Here is a 23,904-nt window from a genome sequence, read left to right as displayed (position 1 = left end):
GCTATGGGAGATGGTCATATTTGACCAGAGCACACGGGAGCAGATGAAGGGGCAGGAGGAGAGAGTGGAGCACAGCCTGGCCCACCAGGCCGTGATGATGATGTTCCTGAGTAGAGCAGCCAGTCCACAGAGAGAACAACATGGCTGGCCCTACTATGAGTCATGATGCCCCTCAGTGACTAAGGGCGATACAGGGGACAGCACCGGAAACACAGTGTGGGAATTGCACCTGACCTGATCCCACCACACCGAGGCAATGCACTGGGGGAGTGCAGCGGAACAGCAAGGGAATGGAGTGGCAAGGTCCCCAGGGAATGCTGAAAGTGGACTTTGGGGCCAGGGCGTGGTGCCCCAACAGACTGGACTGGAAAACGCTCCTAAGGGCCAGCAAAGATCCCTGAACTAACTACAAGCTTTTCTCTTGTGAACTGTTTTGTTCTGTTCTTTTTCAGTGGTTTGTTTTGGTTGTTTTGTTGTCCGGTTATATACTGTTGCTTTGTGTTCCTCTGTCTAGTTTTCGTGCATGTTAGTGACTCCACAGGTCTGTCTGAATAGGACAGGCTGGATGAACTATCTGGAGGAAAAACAACGGGACCGACAGTTCCGGGGGGACTTGGGGTGGGGGGTAGGGGGGGTAAGGAAGTGGTGTTAACAAACCCAGGGACAAGGGAAAAACATGGGACCCCAAAGGGTAGAGAAGGGGGAGTGGCAGGCCTGGTGGGAAATGATCAAGGGTAAGGTTGCTTAGAGAAGAGGTATACTCTAGCCCAGGTGGCAATGAAGCATGGTAGTAGGGCAGGAGGAAGGTCAAGGGAGATGGAGGAAAGAGCTAGGAGTCAAAGGGCATTCATGGAGGTCTAGACAAAGACATGTACATGCAAATATATATAGGAGGTTGGGGAAATAGATCTTTGTGTCTATATTTATAGGTCAAGTATTAAGGTGGCGGAAGGACCTTGGGCCTCTACTCAAACACTCCCTCTATGCATGAATACCTTCTTTTATTAAATTGGAACTCTATGATGCTCACTCTCCCGACACAACAGCTGGAGCCAACATGGGTGAACAAGTAAATGTGGTGAAGAAAGCTGATGGTGCCCGGCTATCAAAAGAGATAGTGACTGGGGTCTTAAAGGCTTGAAGATAAACAAGCGGCCATCTAGCTCAGAAGCAACAAAGTCCACATGGAAGAACACACCAGCCTGTGTGATCGAGTGGTCCCAAAGGGATCAGTTACCAGGCATCAAAGAACAAAAAATCATATCATTGACTGCACACCTCCATGATAGGATCGCTGAAGACAAATGGGTGCATAAGCAAATGTGGTGAAGAAAGCTGATGGTGCCCGGCTATCAAAAGAGATAGTGTCTGGGGTCTTAAAGGCTTGAAGGTGAACAAGCGGCCATCTCGCTCAGAAACAAATAAGCCCACATGGAAGAAGCACACCGGCCAGTGCGATCACGAGGTGCCCAAGGGACCAGGTATAAGGCATCATGCAAAAAAAAAAAAAAAGATATAAGTGTGTGTATGTATGTGTATTTATGTGTATATGTATATATGTATGTGTATATATATATTATATTAAATGAAGGGGGAAGTGCAGAGTGGAGACCCAAGGCCCAAGTGTCAGCCAATGGAGATCCCCTCATAGAGGGGCTTAGGAGAGGAGATGGGTTAATTAGGGTGTGAGGTAGTATCGATGAAGAACACAGCTTTCCCCCAGATCCTGGATGCTTCCTCCCCCCAACTACCATGATCCGAATTCTACCTTGCAGGGCTGGATAGGACAGAGGCTGTACACTGGTACATAGGAGGGTTGGAGATACAGGGAATCCAGGGTGGATGATACCTCCAGGACCAAGGGAGTGAGGGACGATGCTGGGAGAGTGGAGGGTGAGTGGGTTGGAAAGGGGGAACTGATTACAAGGAGCCACATGTGACCTCTTCCCTGGGAGAGGGACAGCAGAGAAGGGGGGAAGGGAGACCCCGAATAGGGCAAGATATGACAAAATAACGAGGTATAAATTACCAAGGGCATATGAGGGAGGGGGGAAAAGGGAGGGAGGGGGGGAAAAAAAGGAGGACCTGATGCAAGGGGCTTAGGTGAAGAGCAAATGCCTTGAGAGTGATTGGGACAGGGAGTGTATGGGTGTGCTTTGTACAATTGATGTATGTATATGTATGGATTGTGGTAAGAGTTGTTGGAGTCCCTAATAAAATGTAAAAGAAGAAAAAAAAAAAAAGAAAATGATTAGGGCAAAATATGTACAGATGTGCTTTATACAATTGATGTATGTCTATGTATGGATTGTGATAAGTGTTGTATGAGCCCCTAATAAAATGTTTAAAAAAAAAAAAGAGTTATATGAGGAAAACTACAGAACACTATTACAAGAAACCAAGAGTGACCTCAACAAATGGAAGACTATCTCATGCTCGTGAATTGGAAGATTCAATATAGTAAAGATGTCAGTTGTATCCAAGGCACTATGCCATATATACTTGTGTATAAGCCGAGTTTATCAGCACAAAAAAACTGCTGAACAACTGGGGTTTGGCTTATACACGGGACAGTGGTACCCCAGCAAGGTGTAACATCTCACTGAGGCCCCTCTGAGGCAATGGGACGAGCGCCCGTTATCTCGTGGGTGAACTGTTGCTCTGCTGTTCATTCAAAGCCCGCTGACACTGCAGGGCTTTTGAATGTTTGTTTACTCACATCTAAATGATCAGAGCCATTCTATGACGTGTGTCTTTGAATACACGTGTGCGAAGGAGGTGGCATGAATGGATGTCATCTGGCCAAGCCCACCTAACAAAAGGAGGAAATCTCATGAAGCCTGACATAGAGTTAATAGCAAAGTGGGTTTGAGATGCATGGGAAGACATTCCAGAAGACAAGGTGCGACGTGCCTTCCACAAATGGAGTAATAGTAATGCTATGGATGGCAGTGAAGACTGCGCTTTGTATGAAAATGACAGCAGTGATGGTGATGACGGCGATCTCAGTGAGGACAGCGTCTATGATGACCTCACACCACCTGAAGCTCTGCATTGGGATACAGACGATGATGAGGAATCCAGTTTTGAAGGATTTTAACTCTTTACATTTTAGCTTGGTTGCTGATTGAACTCAGGGAATAGTACTTTTAAGGTATCATTTTTGATACCTTATTATTTTTGTTGAACCTATTTTCCACTTACTGTGCTGGTTTACTAATGTTAAATGACTTGTCCTTTTATTTATGTTTTTTATTTAAAATAAATATTTAAACACATGACCCCACTGATGTCTCAATATTTAGTAATTTTATTTTCATTTGTTTTGATTATTGAAACTCACCAATAGCTTATGCATTTTCCACCGTAGTATTATACTTGAGTCAGTCAATTTCTCTGGTTTCCCAGGTAATAATTAGACACCTCGGCTTATACTCGGGTCGGCTTATATTCGAGTATATACAGTAAATTCAATGCAATCCCGATACACTTACCTTCGTCTTTCTTCAAAGAAATGGACAAACTGATGATCAACTTCATATGGAGAGGGAAGTAGCACAGAATTAGCAGAGAACTCCACAAGGAGAAGGACACAGTGGGAGGGTTTGCTTTACCTGACCATAGCACATACTATACAGCCACAGTGGTCAAAATCACATGGTATTGGTATAAAGACAGATACTCACACCAATGGAAAAGAACCAAAAACCCAGAAATAAAATCATCTGCATATGAACAGCTGATCTTTGAAAAGGGCCCCCAAAATATCCAATGGGAATCAGATGCCCTCTTCAACAGGTGGTGCTGGAGAAAAAGGATAACTACCTGCATAAAAATGAATTAAAATCCTATCTCACTCCATGCACAAGAATAAACTCCAGGTGGATCTCAGACCTCAAGGTAAAAGCCCAAACTCTTAAGGCCATCAATGAGGAAATTGGGACCAACTTGAGAACTTTTGCACAGGGAATACATAGACTATCAGAAATAGGAAGGGACACAAAAAATGAGGCACAAATTGACAAGTAGGATAAAGATTAAAAAATCTCTGTACATTTAAAGAATTCACCTAGACAGTAATAAGAGAGCCCATGCACTGGGAAAACATCTTTAGAAATGACACATCAGACAAAGACATTATTACTAAAATGTATAATACCCTGATACCTTTGAAAAAGAAAAAAACTAATTGCCCACTGAGGAGGTGGACAAAGGACCTGAATAGAAGTTTCACAGAGGCAGAAATCTGAATGACCAATAAACATATGAGAAAATGTTCCCAATCTTTAGCCATAAGGGAAATGCAAATTAAAACAACAATGAGATACCACCTGACACCCTCAAAGATAGCCCAATTAAAAAAAATCAGAAAGCAACAAGTGTTGGGAGGGACTGTGGGGAGACAGGAATTCTCACCCACTGCTGGCGGACCTGTAGGTATGTATAGCCACTATGCAGATCAATCTGGCAATATCTAAAACAGATGAAAATCGAGCTACCATATGACCCAGCACCCCCCTTCTGGGCATATATGAAGAAGAGGTAAGAAACAAACCAATACCAGACATATGTGCTCCAATGTTCATTGCCGCACAGTTCACAAATGAAAGGAGTTGGACTAACCCAAATTTCCATGAACTGTCGAATGGATTAAAAAGCAGTGTTACATATATACAACGGAGTACTACGCATTGCTAAAAAGCAGTGATGGACGTATGGAGGTTACCACTGCATAGAAAGACCTGGAGGAAATTATGCTAAGGAAAGTAAGCCAAGCACAAAAGTACAAGTACAACATGAGTCCACTGAGATAAACTTTAAAAAAAATGCAAAAAGGGCATAGGGAAAAAGGTACTACATACAAACATTCCTGGTGTTAGGTCCAGGTAATATAGCAGGGGGCAGACTCAATCCAGGGGTATATATGGTAGCCAACTAAAACGGAGGGGGTGGAAAAGGAGGGAAAAGAAAAAGAAATGTGTAGCGGGAGGACACGGTATTAACCCACCCAAGGGGAGCTTATTGTTTATATCTCCACGGGGAAAGAGGGACCAGACTTCAACCTAGTGCTCCAAGATGTGAATGCAACATACTGGCATGAAGTAGGGAACCAATAGAGAGGTCTGAGGGACCAGCCCCAATTCCAACTACGTGGACTCCTGACCCTCCCCCTGAGAATTTACTTCAGAGGACAAGCATTGAAGCTGCAACTCTGGGTGAGGGACATGTCTTATCAGAGCACATGGGAGCAAATGAGTGGGGAAGAAGAGAGAGTGTAACACATCCTGGTCCACCAAACCTGGAGGATGATATCCCCACCAAGAGCAGCCAATCCACAGAAAAGGCCATAGGGTCTGCTCCACTGTGAGACATGACATCCCTCAATGACCCATAGCCCTATAAGGGACAACACTGGAGACACAGTGGGAATTGAGCCCGATCTGACCCCACCACACTGAAGAAAAACACTAAGGAAATGAAAAAGAACAGCAAGGGAACAGAGCAAGGAAGTCCTGAGGGAGTACCAAAAATAGACTTAGAACCAGGATGTAGCACCTTATCAGACTTGACCAGAAAACACTCTTAAAGGCCAACAAACAGTACTTGAACTACTTACAGGCTTTTTTTGGGGGGGGGGGTCATTATTTTTGTTGTTGCTATGTTTTGCTCTGTCTTGTTTTTGTGCATGTTGTTATTTCTGCACTTTTATCTAGATAAGTTGGACAAACAATCTGGAGGAAAAAACAGCAGGACCAACGGTTCTGACAGGAAATGAGAAAGGAGGGGTGGGGGAAAGAAGTGGTGTTAACAAACTCAGGGACAAAGGAACAAGTGATCCAAGTGAGGAGGCTGTGGGAGGCCTGGTAGGTCTTGATCAAGGGTAATGTAACTGGAAGGTAAACAAGCAGCCATCTAGCTCAGAAGCAACAAAGTCCACATGGAATAAGCCCACCAGCCTGTGTGATCATGAGGTGTTGAAGGGATCAGGTATCAGGCATCATCACAACAAAAAATCAAATCATTGTGAATGAAGGGGAATGAAGACTGGGGACCCAAGAGCCATCTAGGGGCAAGTGAACATCTTCTTATGGAAGCGTGGCAGGAAGGAGGTGAAGCAGTCAGGATGCAGTGTAGCAACAATGAAACACACAACTTTCCTCTAGTTCCTAAAGGCTTCCTCTCGCCCCACGCCCCCACCCCACTATCATGATCCCAATTCTAATTTACAAATCTGGCTAGGCCAGAGGATGTACACTGGTACATATAGGGACTGGAAACACAGGGAATCCAGGGCAGATGATCCCTTCAGGACCAGTGGTGAGAGTGGTGATACTGGAAGGGTGGAGGGAAGGTGAGATAGAAAGGGGAAACTAATTACAAGGGCTACATATAACCTCCTCTGAGGGGGATGACAATAGAAAAATGGGTGAAGGGCGACGTCAGACAGTATAAGATATGATAAAATCATAATTTATAAATTATCAAGGGTTCATGAGGGAGGGAGTTACAGCAAGGGAGGGGGAAAATGAAGTGCTGATACAAGGGCTCAAGGAGAAAGCAAATGCTTTGAGAATGATGATGGCAACAAATGCACAAATGTCCTTGACACAATGGATTCATAAATTATAGATTGTGATAAGAGTTTTATGAACCCCCAATAAAATGATTTTTTTTAAAATTGTATGAGCCCCTAATAAAATTTCAAAAAAAGAAAAAAAAACAAAAAAGAAACAAATATTCACAGTCAGTAATCTAGGTCATGCAAATCAAAAACAATGGTGACAGCAACACCGACATAATGACAGCTAAATTAAAAACATAACAAATCAACAAATTCTGGCAAGACAGTGGGAACATTAGAACTGCTGTTGGAACTGCAAATACGTACAACCACTGTGGAAAGCAATATGGTGTCACCTGGGAATAGAAATTCCATATGATCCAGCAATCCCACTGCTGGGTATATATGCAAAAGGAGAACAAGTCTTATTGTGTTTGTTAGGCCGGGTTGTCTACAGAAACATTCATTTATGTATGTATGAGAAAGAGTCTTTCATACAGAATTAATTATATATCAAGAAGAAATCCCTGCCCAGTCTAACTCGAGTCCTTATGTCTGAGGCTCGTCGATAAATTCCTCTTCAGTCTCATGTAGCTGCAGGTCAGTGATTCTGAGAGGCAAATCAGGAAGCAGGTGGACCACAGGCTGGTGGGGGCTGAGTCGTATGGGTCCTACGTAGGTAGGAACATGGCAGAGTGCAAGTAGTTCTCAGGCAGATTCCCAGCAAGCAGGACGGTAGAGTGAGCAGAGAGAGAAAGAGAGAATTTCCCAGTTTCTTTGTATAAGTCACCTTCACCCCTAAGAGGCATCATCAGGTAGTAACCTGATGAACAGATTTTACTTTACTCCTACACTTCCATGAAAATTCAAGTTGATATAGATTCCTCTATCACAGGGTGAACAGACATGTGCATTCCTATGTTTATTGTAGCTCTGTGCATGAGAGCAAATGGAAGGAAACAATTTAAGTGTCCATCAGTATAAAACTGGACAGGTGGTTTGGAACAACCATATACTTACTATTTTAATGCCCTCCTTGCTTTATTAAGATGTGTATTAAAATGGTAGGTATGGCTCTGCCCTCACAATGAATATTATTCAGAGATTTGCATAATCACCAATCACCATTGCTTGTGCAAATAGTGCCAGTCACTTTAGCATGTAATTGGTACAAATAATTCATCTATTACAGTTCATAGTCAGTGTACACTTGTATAATCTCTTTTGTTAAACAGTGTTTTAAATTCTATTCGATTGGCTAAATTAACCACACTATCAATAGCATTATTTATGCCCCAGGGATGAGACTGTCATTTTATGTCTAACATAAAATGACAATGATGTCTAAGCCAACCAAGGGGAGGGTATGTTTATATCTCCACAGGGAGAGAGGGACCAGACTTCAACTCGGTGTTCCAAGATGTGAATGCAACATACTGGCATGAAGCAGGGGACCAGTAGAGAGGTCTAAGGGGCCAGCCCCATTCCCAACTATGTGGACAGCTGCCCCTCCCCCTAGAAGAATTTACTTCAGAGGACAGCACTGAAGCTACAGCTCAGGGAGAGGGACATGTCTGATCAGAGTACATGGGAGCAAAATATGGAGTAGGAATAGAGAGTGGAGCACATCCTGGCCCACCAAGCCTTGAGGACAATGTCCCTGCTCAGAGCAGCCAATGCATTGATAGGACCCTATGGCCAGCCCCACTATCAGACACAGCATCCTTCACTGACCCATAGCGCTATAAGGGACAATAGAGACATAGTGTGGGAATTGTGCCCAATCTGACTCCACCACACTGAGGCAAAACACTAAGGGCATGCAACAGACCAGCAAGGGGAGCAGAGCAAGGAAGTCCTGAGGGAATACCAAAAAATAGACTTAGGGGCCAGGGTGCCGCATCCCATCAGATTCGACTGGAAAACACTCCTGAAGGTCAACAAACAGACCTTGAACTATTTACAGGCTTTTTTTTTTTTTCTTGTCATTGGTCTTTTGTTGCTTGGTTTTGCTCTGTGTTGTTTTAGGGCATATTATTATTTCTGCAGGTCTATCTAGATAAGATTAGGTGGATAAACAATCTGGAGGAGAAAACAACTGAACCAACAGTTCCCAGAGGGACATGGATGAGGGGGGGGTGGGGGCAAGGAAGTGGTGTTAACAAACCCAAGGACAAAGAAACAACAAGTAATCCAAAATCAGTGGTGGGGAGGGTGTAAGAAGGTAGGGTCTGATTAAGGGCTGTGTAACCAAGAGCAATTACTGAAACCCAAATGAAGGCTCAGCAAGACAGTGAGACAAGAGGAAAGTAAAAGAAAATAGAGGAAAGAACTAGGAGGTAAAGGGCATTTATAGAGGTCTAAATAAGGCATGTACACATGTAAATATATTTATATGTGATGGGGAAATAGATCTATGTGCATATATTTATAGGTTTAGTATTAAGATAGCAGATGGACATTGGGCCTCCACTCAAGTACTCCCTCAATGCAAGCACATGTTGTCCTATTAAACTGGCATTCCATGATGCCCACCTTCCCAACACAATCGCTAAAAACAAATGAGTGCATAAGCAAATCTGGTGAAGAAAGCTGATGGTGCCTGGCTATCAAAAGGTATAGCATCTGGGGTCTTAAAGACTTGAAGATAAACAAGCGGCCATCTAGCTCAAGAGCAACAAAGCCCACATGGAAGAAGCATACCTGTCTGTGTGATCATGAGGTGTCGAAGGTATCAGGCATCAAAGAACAAAAAATCATCATTGTGAATGAGGGGGAGTGTGGAGTGGGGACCCAAAGCCCATCTGTAGGCAACTGAACATCCCCTTACAGAAGAGTTGCAGGGAGGAGATGAGCGAGTCAGGGTGCAGTGTAGCAATGATGAAACATACAACTTTCCTCTAGTTCCTAAATGCTTCCCCTGCTCACCCACTCCCACTATCATGATCCCAATTCTACCTTACAAATCTGGCTAGACCAGAGGATGTACACTGATATAGATAGGAACTGCAAACACAGGGAATCCAAGACAGATGAACCCCTTAGGACCATTGGTGACGGTGGTAATATTAGGAGGGTGGAATGAAGGTGGGGCAGAAAGGGGGAACCGATTACAAGGATGCACATACAACATCCTCCCTGGGGGATGGACTATGGAAGGATGTGTGGGGGGGAGTCGCAGGACAGTGGAAGACATGTCAAAATGGTAATAATTTATATATTATCAAGGGTTCATGAGGGAAGGGGTAGGGGAGGTTGGGGGAAAATGAGGAACTGATACCAGGGGCTTGGATGGAGGGCAAATGTTTTGAGAATGATGGTGGCAGCAGGTATGCAGTGTGCTTGACACAATGGATGGATGGATTGTGATATGAGTTTTATGAGACCCCAATAAAATTATTATTTTTAAATGACAATGATGTCTGTAAGGTGAACCAGAGCCATATATAAACCATAGATAAATGAATGGATTTGGGGCTCACATGTAATTTTAGTCCCAATGTAAAAGCAATTAACTGTTATGACATGACTCTTTGATACTTGCCCTCATGAAGAAATCACTGAATACATATGGGTGCGATAGCAAAGTATAGTGAAGAAAATAGATGGTCCCTGGGTATCTGAAGGAATGGCTTCTGGGGTCTTAAATGTTTGTCTTCAAACAAACAGCCATCAAAGTGAGGCATCAACTAAGCCCACTTAAAAGAATCACACCAGCCTCTGGTGATGCAAGGATGGTAAATAATATAATCCAAATAGGAAGGCGGGGACAGCATCAGAATTTAAATTGTGAACACCCGGTTTGCAGAAGGCTACGGGTAATGATGGAAGACCCATATGCTTGTGCAGGATCCACACCTAGTTTAAGCCTCTGGTGCATCCCTGTGACAATAGTCTACGGATGTAAACAGCATTGCAACCAGCCGGAGAGCATTGTAGACGTGATTATAGTACAGGTAGCTAGGTTAAAATGTAATGTAATATCTTATTTGAACTCTCTTTGGAGCAATTTAAAAGTCGTTTTGGTTAAAAAAAAAAGTGAAGGGAAGTACACAAAGATTTGGCAACCAGTGAGTCCTCCTGGACTATGGACTAGGGACGTCACACAGAGTGCCTTTGAAAGTGAATCCTAGCAGACATAGTTCGGCTAAAATATAACAACAGATCATTTGATCTCTCCTTTGACCCATTTTAATGTTGCCTAGTTTTTTTGAGGGGGGGGATATTAATCCAATGGGGGGTACAAATGTATTTGCAGTCTGAAAGAAAAGGTTAATCCATATAAATTGTTAAGCTAGTACAAAAGAAGATAGGTGGAATATGGGAAAGTTGGATTTAAAAAAAAAAAACCAGTGAGGAAAGAGGAGAGAAACAAATCCAGGGAGACTCATATGTGTATAAGAGAGAGTTTTATATAAAGGGTAATTGTGCATTAAGAAAGTACCCCAACCCGGTCCAGTCCAAACCTGTAACTGATGTTAGCCCCTATATCTGATACCAATCTATAAAGTCCTCTTCAGTCTCATGAAACACATGCAATGACTCCGAATGCAAGACAATCACAGGCCAGTGGGTAGAAAGTCTTTGGATCCAGTGGTGTTGTAAGCATCTCAGCGCTGGCAGGGCTGTCTACGTGGCTTCTGCGGCTTTAGAGGTCTAGTTACATCAGGGTAGGTCCATGCAGCTTCTCAAGCTGGGGGCATAGTTCCATGAGTCTAGTCAACTGCAATGTCACCCAGGGAGTGAGCAGAGAGTCTCTCCTACCTCCAAGGAGGAAAACCATGTTGCCTGGTTTTTAATGTTTGCTGCTATCTTTTCTATTGAAATTTTTCTCTATTGTATTTGGTTACTTTTGATAGCTTTCCCCCCCCTAATTCATTTTATTGGGCGCTCATACAATTCTTATCACAATCAATAACATCCATGGTGTCAAGCGCATTGTACATGTTGTCTTGATAGTTCTTTTGGGCCTTTGCTTTTCGTTGTTTTTTGGTACGTGAAAGCCAGGAATGGAGAATCTATAGAAAAAGTAACGGGATTAATGGTTCCTTGGGAGTATGGCAGGGTACTGGAGGGAAATATGGGGAGCCTAATAACATGGAGTACAAGGAGGAATAAAATGTTTTAAATGGATTATGATTATACAAGCTTTTTAATATAATTGCACTATTGAGTTTATGATGTATGGAGTATGTACCAAAAGAACTACATGTTGGGGTTTTTTAAATCATAGATAAAACACTTTGGTAAATAAAACACACACACTCACAAACACAATAGAATATTATGGGTTGTTCAAAACAAGGATGGAAAACCTGAGCCGGTTTCCGACGGGGGCCGAACCCCAGCTCTGCCTGGGCGTGGTGTGCTCGGTGCTGCTGCCGCCTCCGGGGGCGGCGCGGCAGGGACTTCGCGGCGCTTCGAGCCGCTGCGCCGGGGAACCCTCCGCTCTCCACCCCTCAAGCCGGGCCACAGCCGGGAGACTTGCCCCTCAGCTCAGGGAAAAGGCAAGGGTGGGGGTGGGGGGGCTTGGATCCCCTCGTACTTTCGGGGAGACACATTTTTCTGAGCCTGCAGCAGCGAGGCGTCAAGCCTCGACGGCCCACCTGTAGCGTCTCCTCGGTTGGCCCGGCCGCCGTGCATCTAGGGAACCGTTCTGGACGAGGCAATGCAGGGTGTGCGTCGCGGTGGCGAGAAGGATGGAGCCCGTGTGAGACAATCGCTAGAAAATTGGGAGCATAAGCTTATAGATTTTACTAGTTACCAAGCCGGGGCGGGGTGGTGGTGATGTGAGTGTGATAAAATGGTAGCTTTTGGGAAGACTGGGTGCATCTTCCTTAAGGAAACGGGCGAGCTGCTTACATTGCACTCGAGGGTTCGGTTCTTAACCTTTTGGGGCTCACGGACCCCTGAAAGTTTGCAGTAAGCCAAGGATGACTCTTTTAAAAATGACCACAGGCACAGTTTGCCAGACAGCTTGGAGAGTTGTGGATTCTGAAGTCGTGGCCCATCTGTGGACCCCTAGGTGTCTGTGAACCGTAGGTTAAGAACCCTTCCCGGGATACTGCACTTGACACTTTTGTTTATGTTGCATCCTTTGACCTTCACAGTAAATGAGTGAGGTAAGTACCCGCATTTTACATACGGGAAGCTGAGGCTCAGACCTTATTCAGTCTTTTGATGGGTTGTCGCGAGGGGTGCCACTGCTCACTGCTCACTGCTCTGTGCCATCCTTGGAATCCAAAACAGCTGTCAGGTTTTTAAAAAGTGCATGCACACCCCTTCCTGTGAAACAGCATCCCGGATCAACATGAACTAGGGGCCAGACTTGTATTGCCAGGTGCTGTCTGACTCGCCACATGTGTGCAGAGTAGAGTGCTCCGTTGAGTTTGCAAGACTGATCTTTTAGAAATAGACGGTCAGGCCTTTCTTTCACTATACCAGAGGTTCTCAACCTTCCTCATGTTGTGACCCTTTCACACAGTTCCTCATGTTGTGGTGACCCCCCAGCCATAAAACTATTTTCATTGCTACTTCATAATTGTAATTTTGCTACTGTTCTGAATTGGCCGGCCCCTGTGAAAGGGTCATTCGGCCCCTAAAGGGGTTGCGACCCACAGGTTGAGAACCGCTGTTCTATACCTTTTGCTTAGCCATTCACTTACAGACCAGACCAACAGCCAGACTGTTGTCGAGTCCGTTCCAACTCAGTGACCCTGTGTGTAGCAAGGAAACACTGCCCAGTCGTGTGCCAGCCTCACCATTGTTGTTGCATTTGAGCCAATCTTGAGGAGCTAGGTGACTAGGTTAAACTCCCTGCCCTTTTTCTTCGTTGATGTGTCTATTTGGGTGGATTCAATTATCTAGGCCTCTTTTGGTTTTTTTCATCCGTAAAATGGAGGAAAATAATAATGGCCTTTGACTCACCACCGTGATAGCAGGCCTAGGTGGGTTCTGATGGGAAAGCTCCAGAAGAGTGCCCGTCACAAAGTGGACCTCCTACCTGTTTTATGTTTATTGCATACATTCCGACCCAGAGTTAGTGGTCGTGGTAGAATGTCATGCTGACGGTTGTGTTTTAATAGAATTGCTTTAATTTGGAACGTGAATGTGTTGATAACCTCAGAAACCTCATTCAGGTCTTTGGCTTCTCAGAGCTCAATCGCAGGGTGATTTTTTTACACACAATTTTCTGTGTACTTCCCCTTTCTGTTGTAGACATTTGTGCATTTCCATAACTTTGTAGTTCACATATCTGACTCTTCTAGGCTTTGACTTTTTAATGTTGAAGCCACGTTCTTAATGAAGCTTCTACAAGTGCTGTATGTGGCTCCTACCACATTTGAGAGTATTTGATGGAGATCCTAATCATTTCAGGACAACCTGTCCTGTCATGTCAGGGAGAACTAGCAGGGAAAGTTTTTTGGGTGAAGGTTTTTTTCTGTGTGTGTGAAGGTTTTTTGATATGTAGAACTTTCAACCCTTTTAGTGATTAGACAAGTTGTTTTTGTTTTTTAAGTAAACTTGATTTTTTTTGGTTTGTTTTTAAAGCATTTTGTGACTGATTTACATAAGGGAAGAACTTGCTCACAATGAAATAGTGATTTTTCATTTAAATTAAGGTGCTGACAGAAGGACACCCTTCTGATAGAGCGTGTCATGGATTTTGGAACCGCAATAGAATAATGCATTAAACAAACAGGTCATTTTGTATTCTGAGAATTTTCCCATTTCCTGGATGGGTCATTCTGGATAGAGAATTCAATCAGTGTAGGAACACAGTGGAAGATGTGGACATATTTAGAAAGAGCTGTTTCGCTGCACTGTCTTTTTATAAAAGGAGCCCTGGTGGCGCAGTGGTTGCACATTAGGCTGTGATTGTCAAGGTCAGCAGTTTGAAACCCCAGCAGCTCTGGAAGAAAGCCGGCTCTCCACAGTTGCAGTCAGTTACAGCCTTGGAAACCCACAGGGGGTTGCTACAGGTCAGCCTGGACTGGGTGGCGGTGAGGTTTCCGCTTTTTGTTTTGGCCCTTTTATTGTATCGGGAGTCCTTAGTGAAAGTGCTCGTCCCCTGTCATTCTTTGATGGGAGTCGACTGGAGAAGAAGGTGGGAGGGCTTTGTGGGGGTGGGAGTAGAAAGGAATTACTTTGGGGTACATGCTTGTGAGAACAAGAAATGGTTTTCAGCCTTCTCCGCGGTGCAGAGGGTTGCTTGGTTCTTTTCTGCGGTCTCAAGGAGAAACTTGCTAACGGCATTTGCCCCACAGTTTGAGCACGCATAACTGGGTGTGGGCTTCATTCCATTTGGTGATTGGTCTAATTTATTAATTGTGTGGATAGTTAATTTCTTGATTAAATTGTTAGCCTAATGAAAGATTCCTCAGTGACTGTCTTGGATTTTGTCTTAAGAAAGTTCTAGGAAAAATTTTTTAAAAAGAAAAAGTTGTTGGTAGAGTTCTCTTTGTAGTCATCAGAGACAAAAAAAAAAAAAAAAAGCCAAACAAACCCAAAAACCCTTGGGGATATTTTTCTCTATGTTCAAGCTGCAGTTTTTAAGCTTTTGGTTTGTATGACCCATATGATAGGTAGCTTCTGCTTTCCTACAGATGTTATGTCTGTTCCATGCTGTGTATCAGTGTGGATGCTGGCAACCAGTACGGACTGAGAAGTCCCCCAAGAGTTTCCGGGTTTGCAATCCCCATGGGAGCAGGTTGCTGGCCATTTCCCGCAGGGTCACTGTTGTGCTACAGCACTGACATTTCAGTTGGTAACTCAGCGCACAGCCATCACATCACTGTGACTTCTTCTGCAAACATTAGTTGCTGCTAATTATTTTTTTTAATCAGCTTGTCTGCTGCTTAAATGTATTGGCATGATATAGACACAGCATACTAAGGCCTTACTAATTGGTTTGTTAGGGGACCCTTGAGGCAGATGACAGCTGCAAAGTCATTCATTCAGCTTGCACTTATGGGGGACTACCCTGCCCTAAGAAGGAGCCCTGGTGGCAGAGTGGGTTACACATTGGACTGTTAACTGCGGGCTCGGCAGTTTGAAACCATCAGCTGCTCTGCTTGAGAAAGATGAGGCTTTGACTCTCATTGAGTTGCAGTCTCAGAAACCACCAGGGGCACTTCGACCTTGTCCTATAGGCTCACTGTGAGTCAGAACTGACCCAATGACAGCGAGCTTGGCTTGTCTTGGGCAATGTGCTTGTTACTCTTAAAGAGCTCAGTTGTTTATTGGGAAAAGATCGATGAACAGATAGATTACGGCAAGTGGTATAGTCCAAAACAAAACAATCCCAACCCCAAACCTACTGTGCCACGGAGTTGTTTGTCAGTTTGTTGTGACTTGTGTGTTGCTGTAATGCTAGACGTTGTGTCACCAGTGTTTCAATGCTAGCAGTCATTCAAAGTGAACAGTTTTCAGTGGAGATCCTAGACCAAGCACGGAGAAGGAATTGGCTGCCTGCCCACTTTGGAGGAAGTAACTGCAGAAAACCTTCTGCACCGTGACCCTGTGGGATAGGAGAGTTGCCCCTGTGGGTGTCTGAGGCTGTCCGTCTTGATGGGAGCAGAAAGCCTCATCTTTGGTGATTTTGAATTGCTGGCCTTGCGATTAGCAGCCCAACTTGATCCCACTATGCCAACAGGCTCTTTGGTGATATAGTAAATATAGGCTACTTGAAGTGATATTTTAGAAGAGTTATTTTACCTTTTCATATTTCCAGACATGGACTGGGGCAGAGTCCTGTTGTGTAATAACTATTTCATCCTATCATCGTACCATATAACAGACCAGAGTTTAAAGGAGGCTAGCCTGTCATTTTACATTTTAAATGGCATTAGCCATTAACTCGTTTAGGTATAAGTCTCACTGAACTTTCTTTGGTAGGACAATAGATACTTCGCCTTCACTAATACCCTTTTGTATTATAGTTTCAAACTTGAGGTCATTGAACGTTATTGTAGTTCATCTATCTGTACGCACATGTGTGCACTCGTGTGTTCGCGCTCCTAGTATAATATATGTTTCCATGATTATATTTTCCTGATAGGATTCTTGAATCCTAGTTTATAAGACAAAGTTTTTAAAAAGAAAGAGTGATTAGTATTCAGGTAGATTACCTTAGAAATGAAAAAGTCATGTTTTGTCCCTTAGCTCTAATTTACCAGTACCATAAGTTTTTTTTAATGAAATATTGCTGTCTTAACAGTTGAGGAAGCTTGCATTGGATTTGTCAGAATTTATAATGGGACCACCCATTTTAGTGCAGATTTCCTGTTGGTGTTGACAGGCGAATAGTTATTGTCTGTTACTAGTATTTTCTATTCATTATATTTTGTGGTTACTGGCAAATTAAACAAAATCAACTTCACCGTCATCAAGTCAAAAAGTCATCAAGTAGAAACCCTCACCAAGTAGAAAGCCTCATCTTCCTCCCACGGAGCGGCTGGTTGTTTCAAACTGCAGCTCAACATGTAACCCCCACTGCACCACCAGAAACCCAGACTCCACACTCACTGCCATCAAGTCTGTTCCGACTTGTGTCGACCTACAGGACAGAGGAGAACTGCCCCTGGGGGTTTCTGAGCCAGTAACTCCCTGTGGACACAGGAAGCCTCATCTCTCTCCCGCTGTACCATCAGGGATTCCTTTTTTATGACTACAGATCAGGAAAAGGTAATCTAATCATGTGTTGTTATTGTTTTGTGCTGCTGAGTTGATTCCGTCTCATAGCAACCCTGTATGACAGGGTGGAACTGCCTCCTAGCATTTCCGGGGCTGAAGTCCTCGGAGCAGTTTGAGAAGTGTCCTCCGGAGGCGCTGTGGGTGAGCTTGCCCTGCAGGTCTCTGGGCTAACAACCAAGTGTGTAGCCACGGTGCCACCAGGGCTCCTCTGTCGAATTATGTATAACCTACTTCTTCTTGCAGTGTGTCTCTGTGCTGGTTTCTAGAGAGCCAGCCCAGGGGATTTTGTAAGTCCTCCCTGTCTGCTTTGAGAATTCATCTCTCTCTGATGTAGATGGTGAAGCTATTAAGACAGTGGTTTTCAACCTTCTCAATACTGCGACCCTTTAAGACAGTTCCTCATGTGGTGGTGACCCCCAACCATAAAATTATTTTCGTTGCTACTTCATAACTGTAATTTTGCTACTGTTCTGAATTGTAAATATCTGATATACATATTTTCATTGTTACAAATTGAACATGATTAAAACATAGTGATTAATCACAAAACAATATGTAATTATATATTGTGAAATATGTGTTTTCTGATGGTCTAAGGCGACCCCTGTGAAAGGGTCGTTTGACCCCCCAAAGGGCTCACACCACAGGTTGAGAACCACAGGAAGCGAAAACGATTGACGCCTTACTAGGGTGGTCTAGTTTTTATGTTGTGGTGGGAGGAATCCAGCTGGGCTGCGTAAGTGATGTGGAAAGGGGCTGAAGAGGCTTGAGGAACCCGAATTGGAGGGATGGAGTGACTGGGGAGATCTGATCAGAACCTGAAAGGGGGCGTGAGAATGTGAAGTGGGGAACTATATACAGTTAAAAATATATATGTATATATATTTTATGATTAAATTGCACATATAGTGCAGCGTGATTGTGTGCTTATTATCTTACTCAACTGCACCAATCACTTCTTTTCGAAGGCTCAGCACACAGCTGGCCCCTATGAAGTAGAGAATAAAGACTCCCAAGTCTCCACCTTTCTCCGAATGCTGTACCATGTCACCTATGAGACCACCTCCCCTCAGGATTCCCCCTCCTGTCTCAAGGCTCCATAATTCACTGCCATGCGTTACAGAACTCACTAACTGTCTCAGAAGCGACACAAGTGAAAAGTTATTTGTTCAAAATCCTTACTTCCATATCAGTCTGGAGGCTTCTCTGAACCCACGTGGTTGCTGTCTGAAGAATGCAAATTGGCAGGTGAGGCAGCAGGCTGCTGACTCATAGGGCGAGGAAGCTGACAAATCAAGTTGAGTGATAAGTCACTGGCTCAAGTCCTAAGAACCAGAGGGCAGATAAAGCCGAGCCAGATGCAGCATCCAGAGCAAGAGAGCAAACTTGGCCAGGGTATCTCTGAGGTCTCCCAGGCCACACTTGGCCTGGCTACAGACACAAAATGGCTGAGCAAAGTCAGGCTTCAGGACTCACATCGCCCAGATGGCTCTCACCATTGCCCAGATCTTCCTTAGTGGCTAGAAAAGTAGTGTGCAGTTCAGCACATGCAGTGAACATATTCTTATCCCATAGGGACCAGCCTCGGGCTACACCTTCTAAAGACAAGTATTCCAGCACCACTTTGGTGCATCTGTTCCCTCTAAGGAAGTAGCATTGGTCTAACACTATTAAGTAAATGCTACACTTTATATGGACTTCACAACCCTCCCCCTCACGTACTTTTTCTGTTCCAGGATCCAACCCAGAATACCTCCCTGCAGTTAGAGCATATATGACTTGGATAACTAACTGGAGATCTCTGGCTTTTCTGTGCTGGGTATGGGTTCAAGTCCCCTCCGACCAATCCTGAATGAGTGGAAGTCACTGACTGGGAGAATAAAGATTATTGTATAGGTAGTGTTTTGTACTCCGGATTCAAAGCACTGCTAACTCTGTGCATGACTTGGCCATGTCCCCAGGAGGCTGGTGGAAGTTTCCTGAGAATTAAGAGTTGACTCTAATTGAGATCCCTGTCCTGTGCTCTAATGCACCCTATGTTCACCTCACGCATAACGTTTCCTACCTAGAACTCTAACCATTTGTTTACCCATCGGACTTTCATTAAACTGTGGATGGTTTATTGGTTGAAAAATAAATAAATAAATAAATAAATAAATAAATGAAAATATAAACAAGGATGAAACCACAAAGCAGTGTAAGACACTCATGGACCTGGACAGCTTTATGCTGAGTGAAATTAATAAATCCCAAACAGACAAATATTGTATGAGACCAGTGTTGTAAAACACACACACACAGACATATACACATATTAAGAAAAAGAAAAATATTTTCTTACCAGAGAAGGACTTTGATGGTTACCAAAGGAGAGGAGGGCAAGGGGAGGAAATGTGAAGCAATCAGCTAGAGGGTTGACAGGTATTAACTTAGTACTCCACAAGAGAGGGCAGAGAAACCACAGGAAGAGGATAGGGTAAGTTATTCCTTTTTTTCCAGAGAGGTGTGGGAGAGGGGTGTTGATACATAGTTAAAACTGTTGAATACCAAATAGGTTATCTGAAATGTAAGGCCCCAACTAAGCCAATAAAAATTTATTTAAGAAAGTGAAATTGTTTTCAACAGGTTAGAAAGGTTAGAATGTGATGATTCACCCCCCCCCCCCCCGCACCTATCTCGTCTTTGACCTGGTTGGTGTAAGGGACTCAAGATTCTCTCTTTGCTTCTTTATGTATTGTTTGTGGCATCCCTCTAAGCGGCTTACAGGGCCACTGCGTTTCCAGATTGTATTTCCTGAACGGGTGCAAATAGGATGGACATTGCTAGCATTTCACAGTGTAGCTGACCCTGTAGCTCGGTGGGGTAGAGATGACCATTGGAGGGAACACATAAAGAATTTCACATAGTGATAGAAATCAAGGGAAGAAAGGAGGATGTATTTCTTGTACCTTTTGAGAATGGACCAAGTCTGATGTCATACGAAGTCCCACTAAATGAGTGGCTCTCAACGTTCCTATTGCTGCGACCCTTTCATACAGTCCCTCATGTTGCAGTGACCCCCCAACCGTAACATTATTTTTGTTGCTACTTCATAGCTGTAATTTTGCTAATGTTATGAAGCAGGTGAAGCACTATGAAAGGGTCATTTGAACCTCAAAGTGACCACACCCACAGGTTAAGAACTGCTGCACTAAAGGAAACCCCGGACTTCCGTTTGTTAGAGGAAATGAAAGCATGCCACATCCACAGTATGATAAAAATCAGAGCAGGTGAGTAGAACGAGGACTTACACACCATGTTGTTGTCAGGTGCCATCAAGGCGGATGCGAGCCGTGATGACCTATGTCTATCGGAAGGAAATACTGCCCAGTCCTGAGCCATCCACCGACTGTTCCCATGGCCCAGCCCATCACTGATGCCAGTGTGTCAGACCAGCCTGTCGAGGGCCGTTCTCATTTTCTGTGTCCTTCTTAGTTCCAAGCATGCTGTGCTGCTCCAGGGGCTGATCTCTCCAGACAACATGTCCAAAGGATGTAAACTCTAGTCAGCATAGTTTGTGAGAAAAACAGATTGATCTGTTCTAAAGTCATGACAAACACATTTATTATTCCCTTGTGACATCAGCTAGAGCATGAGGGACCTTTGGCTCACATACATATTCAATATTCCACAATTTTCTTACTTCTTCCATTTCTAGGACCTTCTCCCCAAATGCCTAGCTCAATAATCCCAGTGCCCTTTAATGGGCATGTATTCACTGTTATGTCATAAACATGCCCCTCACCCTTCTCTCAGAGGGCAGTATCCCAAGTCTCACTTCTCTCCATAGCACTGCTTTGCTGGGACATTTCCTACTCAGGGACAGTTTAGCTGGCATACTACTTGATCGATTTCCAGTGGTTCCAGTGTTCCTCCCTCATGGAGTGTGCCTGGGCCCTGGTCCTCTGGAGACGTCCTCTCTTGCTGATGGTACTTTGGGCATGCCTATCCTCTGTGTACAGCTCCCGTGGCCCACTAGGATGGCGCTTCACTTCTTCTGAAATTGTGATTCCCAGAAAGGTGCACCATAAGGTGAGTGGAGCTGACAGGAGAGACCAACTCTCCTATAGTATACGTTTCCAGGGCCGAAGGCATGTGATTCATATGAAGGTTAAAAGGACCTTGCTGCCAAGACATTTTCTGGTTGTTACCAACAACGACCAAGGTGCCATGCAGGAAGATCACCCCTATGTCCCGCGAGACTGTTACTACTTCAGCTACCTCGAAGGCGTTCCTGGATCCATGGCCACACTGGACACCTGCAATGGGGGCCTGCGAGGTATGCTGCAGGTGGATGACCTCACTTATGAAATCAAACCGCTGGAGGCTTCCTCCACATTTGAACATGTGGTTTCCAACCTTGTTTTAGAGGAAGCATCGCAAAGGGTTGAAAGGTGTACGATCGAAGAAGAAGGTATGAAGCAAGCACTGGAAGAGCAGGAACTTGTTGAAACTCCTAGAGCAGGGCCTGTGTATCTGTGGGTTGGCCACAGGAGATATTTAGGTTTTCACATCTCAGTGACAAGAAGTTTATATGAAAAAAATGACAAAAATTCTACGCGTGTAGTAGAATCAATCATGATTATGAACAGCATAATTGATACCATTTATGAAACTATGCATCTATGTTCCTATGTACAGATCCTTTGCATATGGACTGATAGGGGAGCAGAACACTTTAGCAAAAGGGGTGCTTCACATGTGCTTGAAAAGTATGGCTTGTGGAAGGACAAAGCGATAAGTAAATTAATTGGAGACCATTCTATGTCATTGCTTCTTACAGGAGCACCTATTGGAGGCATCACCTATTATTGCTTCCACAATTCACTATGCAATCCCAACTGGGGAGCGGGATATGTATATATAAGTGATAAACACCTGTTTCTGTCTGCATGTATTGCAGCACACGCAGTAGCTCATGGCGTAGGGGTTTCCCATGATACGTCAGGTTGCTACTGTTTTCGAAGAACACACTGTGTCATGGCTCCTTGGCCTGGCCTTCTAGACACGATGAGTAATTGTTCATATGTAGCATTCCACCATCGCTTTACCAACTGGGACACTTGTCTGAGTGATAGACGGCCTTCATACAACAATATGCCTTATGTAGCTCCTCGCTGTGGAGACAAGATTGTAAATCAGAGGGAAGAATGTGACTGTGGCTCCCTGAAAGAATGTGCTCAAGATAAGTGTTGTGGGACCAATTGCATCATGACCCTGGGCAGTTTGTGTGATGGAGGAAGTTGCTGCCATAATTGTAAATATCTTCCTCCTGGAATTCTTTGCAGAGACATACTTGGTATTTGCGATCTACCAGAATACTGTGACGGGCATACACCTGAATGCCCACCTGACACTTATGTCCAGGACGGAACACCTTGCTCGGTAAAAGCTGTTTGTATGGCAGGAAATTGTAGTGACCGTGATATGCAATGCCAAGCCCTTTTTGGCTATCAAACGAAAGATGGTTCGCCATTATGCTATAGCAAATTAAACAAAGTGGGTGACCGAGTAGGAAACTGTGGGGTGCAGGTGACCAAAGGCGGCGGAAAACCTGTTAAATGTGAAGCAGATGATGTTTTCTGTGGAATGCTGCACTGCCAGGGTATCACCGAAATCTTTGGTGGAGGGGAGCACTCTACCTTTCGCCAAATAATCGTTAAAGATATTAAAGAAGAAACATGCTTTGGATATGATGCTCACTTTGGGACAGAGAAGCCATACATGGGACTTGTAGTTGACGGTGCCTCATGTGGGCCAGGAAGATTCTGTCATAACCAGACATGTACCTATTTCCAAGACCTGAATTTTACCTGCAACGTGTCAACTTGCAATTACAGAGGTGTGTGTAACAATAAAAGAAACTGTCACTGTCTCCGAGGTTGGAAACCACCCACATGTCTAGAGAAAGGAGGCGGTGGTAGCATCGATAGTGGCCCTCCTCCTGACAAGGATCCTGCATTGCGAGCCAGAATCCTTGTGAATGTAAACCAGTGGCTGGTGGTACTGTCCAGTCGTGCAGTACTTTTGCTTTTATCAATCCTCATTGGAGCACTTTCCCAGATCAAGAGAATGATAGAAAAGAAGAGAGTCAAACAACAAGCTACAGCACAATAGCAGGGAAATCCTGCTAATTTGTAACAGAAGGACTGTTAGATAAAATAACATCAGCATTATTATGAAAATGGCCTAAAACCACTGGGACAATCCCATCATCCACTGGCTACTTTGAGAATTTTATCCTAAATAAAATGATCTGGTCAATCACAGAGTGTTTGTGTGCTGAAATATAGTTAATTTTCTGTTTGGGCACATATTTTATACTCAAATGGGTGACAACAGAAAATCATAGATGCTGTAAAAGAGAATTGAGAGGCTGCAAGCTTGAGTTTTGCCCACATGTAACTCTGAACAATGGGGTGGCAGCATTGAAATCTGTATGGAAGAGAGTGCTCTTCTGATACACACAACTTTGTCTTGAGTTGGAGTTGACTGTTAACGAGTTATATAAATAAATAATATATTTAAATCTTGAGTAATATATTTACATTTAGCATTCTAATTCAATATTCCTGCTTCTGAGACACTTGTGTGTGGTTCCAAGCAAA

At 43.9% G+C, this 23,904-nt stretch overlaps 1 protein-coding gene across 1 annotated transcript in view; it reads left to right on the top strand.

Moving 5' to 3' along the window:
• LOC142426550 (disintegrin and metalloproteinase domain-containing protein 20-like) overlaps nucleotides 1-23,413 on the top strand; it is a 40,460-nt gene extending 17,047 nt beyond the window's left edge. Inside the window, exons 3-4 of the mRNA XM_075532190.1 lie at nucleotides 21,313-21,710; nucleotides 22,329-23,413. Coding sequence (XP_075388305.1) covers nucleotides 21,313-21,710; nucleotides 22,329-23,413 — 1,483 coding nt within the window. The remainder of the gene's footprint in view (nucleotides 1-21,312; nucleotides 21,711-22,328) is intronic.
• Nucleotides 23,414-23,904: the final 491 nt, after the last annotated feature.

The sequence above is a fragment of the Tenrec ecaudatus genome, chromosome 14 (genome assembly GCF_050624435.1).
Source record: "Tenrec ecaudatus isolate mTenEca1 chromosome 14, mTenEca1.hap1, whole genome shotgun sequence".
In the NCBI taxonomy this organism is placed as follows: domain Eukaryota; kingdom Metazoa; phylum Chordata; class Mammalia; order Afrosoricida; family Tenrecidae; genus Tenrec; species Tenrec ecaudatus.
Note: the sequence above shows the minus strand (reverse complement) of the source record. Positions and strands in the feature narration are given on the sequence as shown.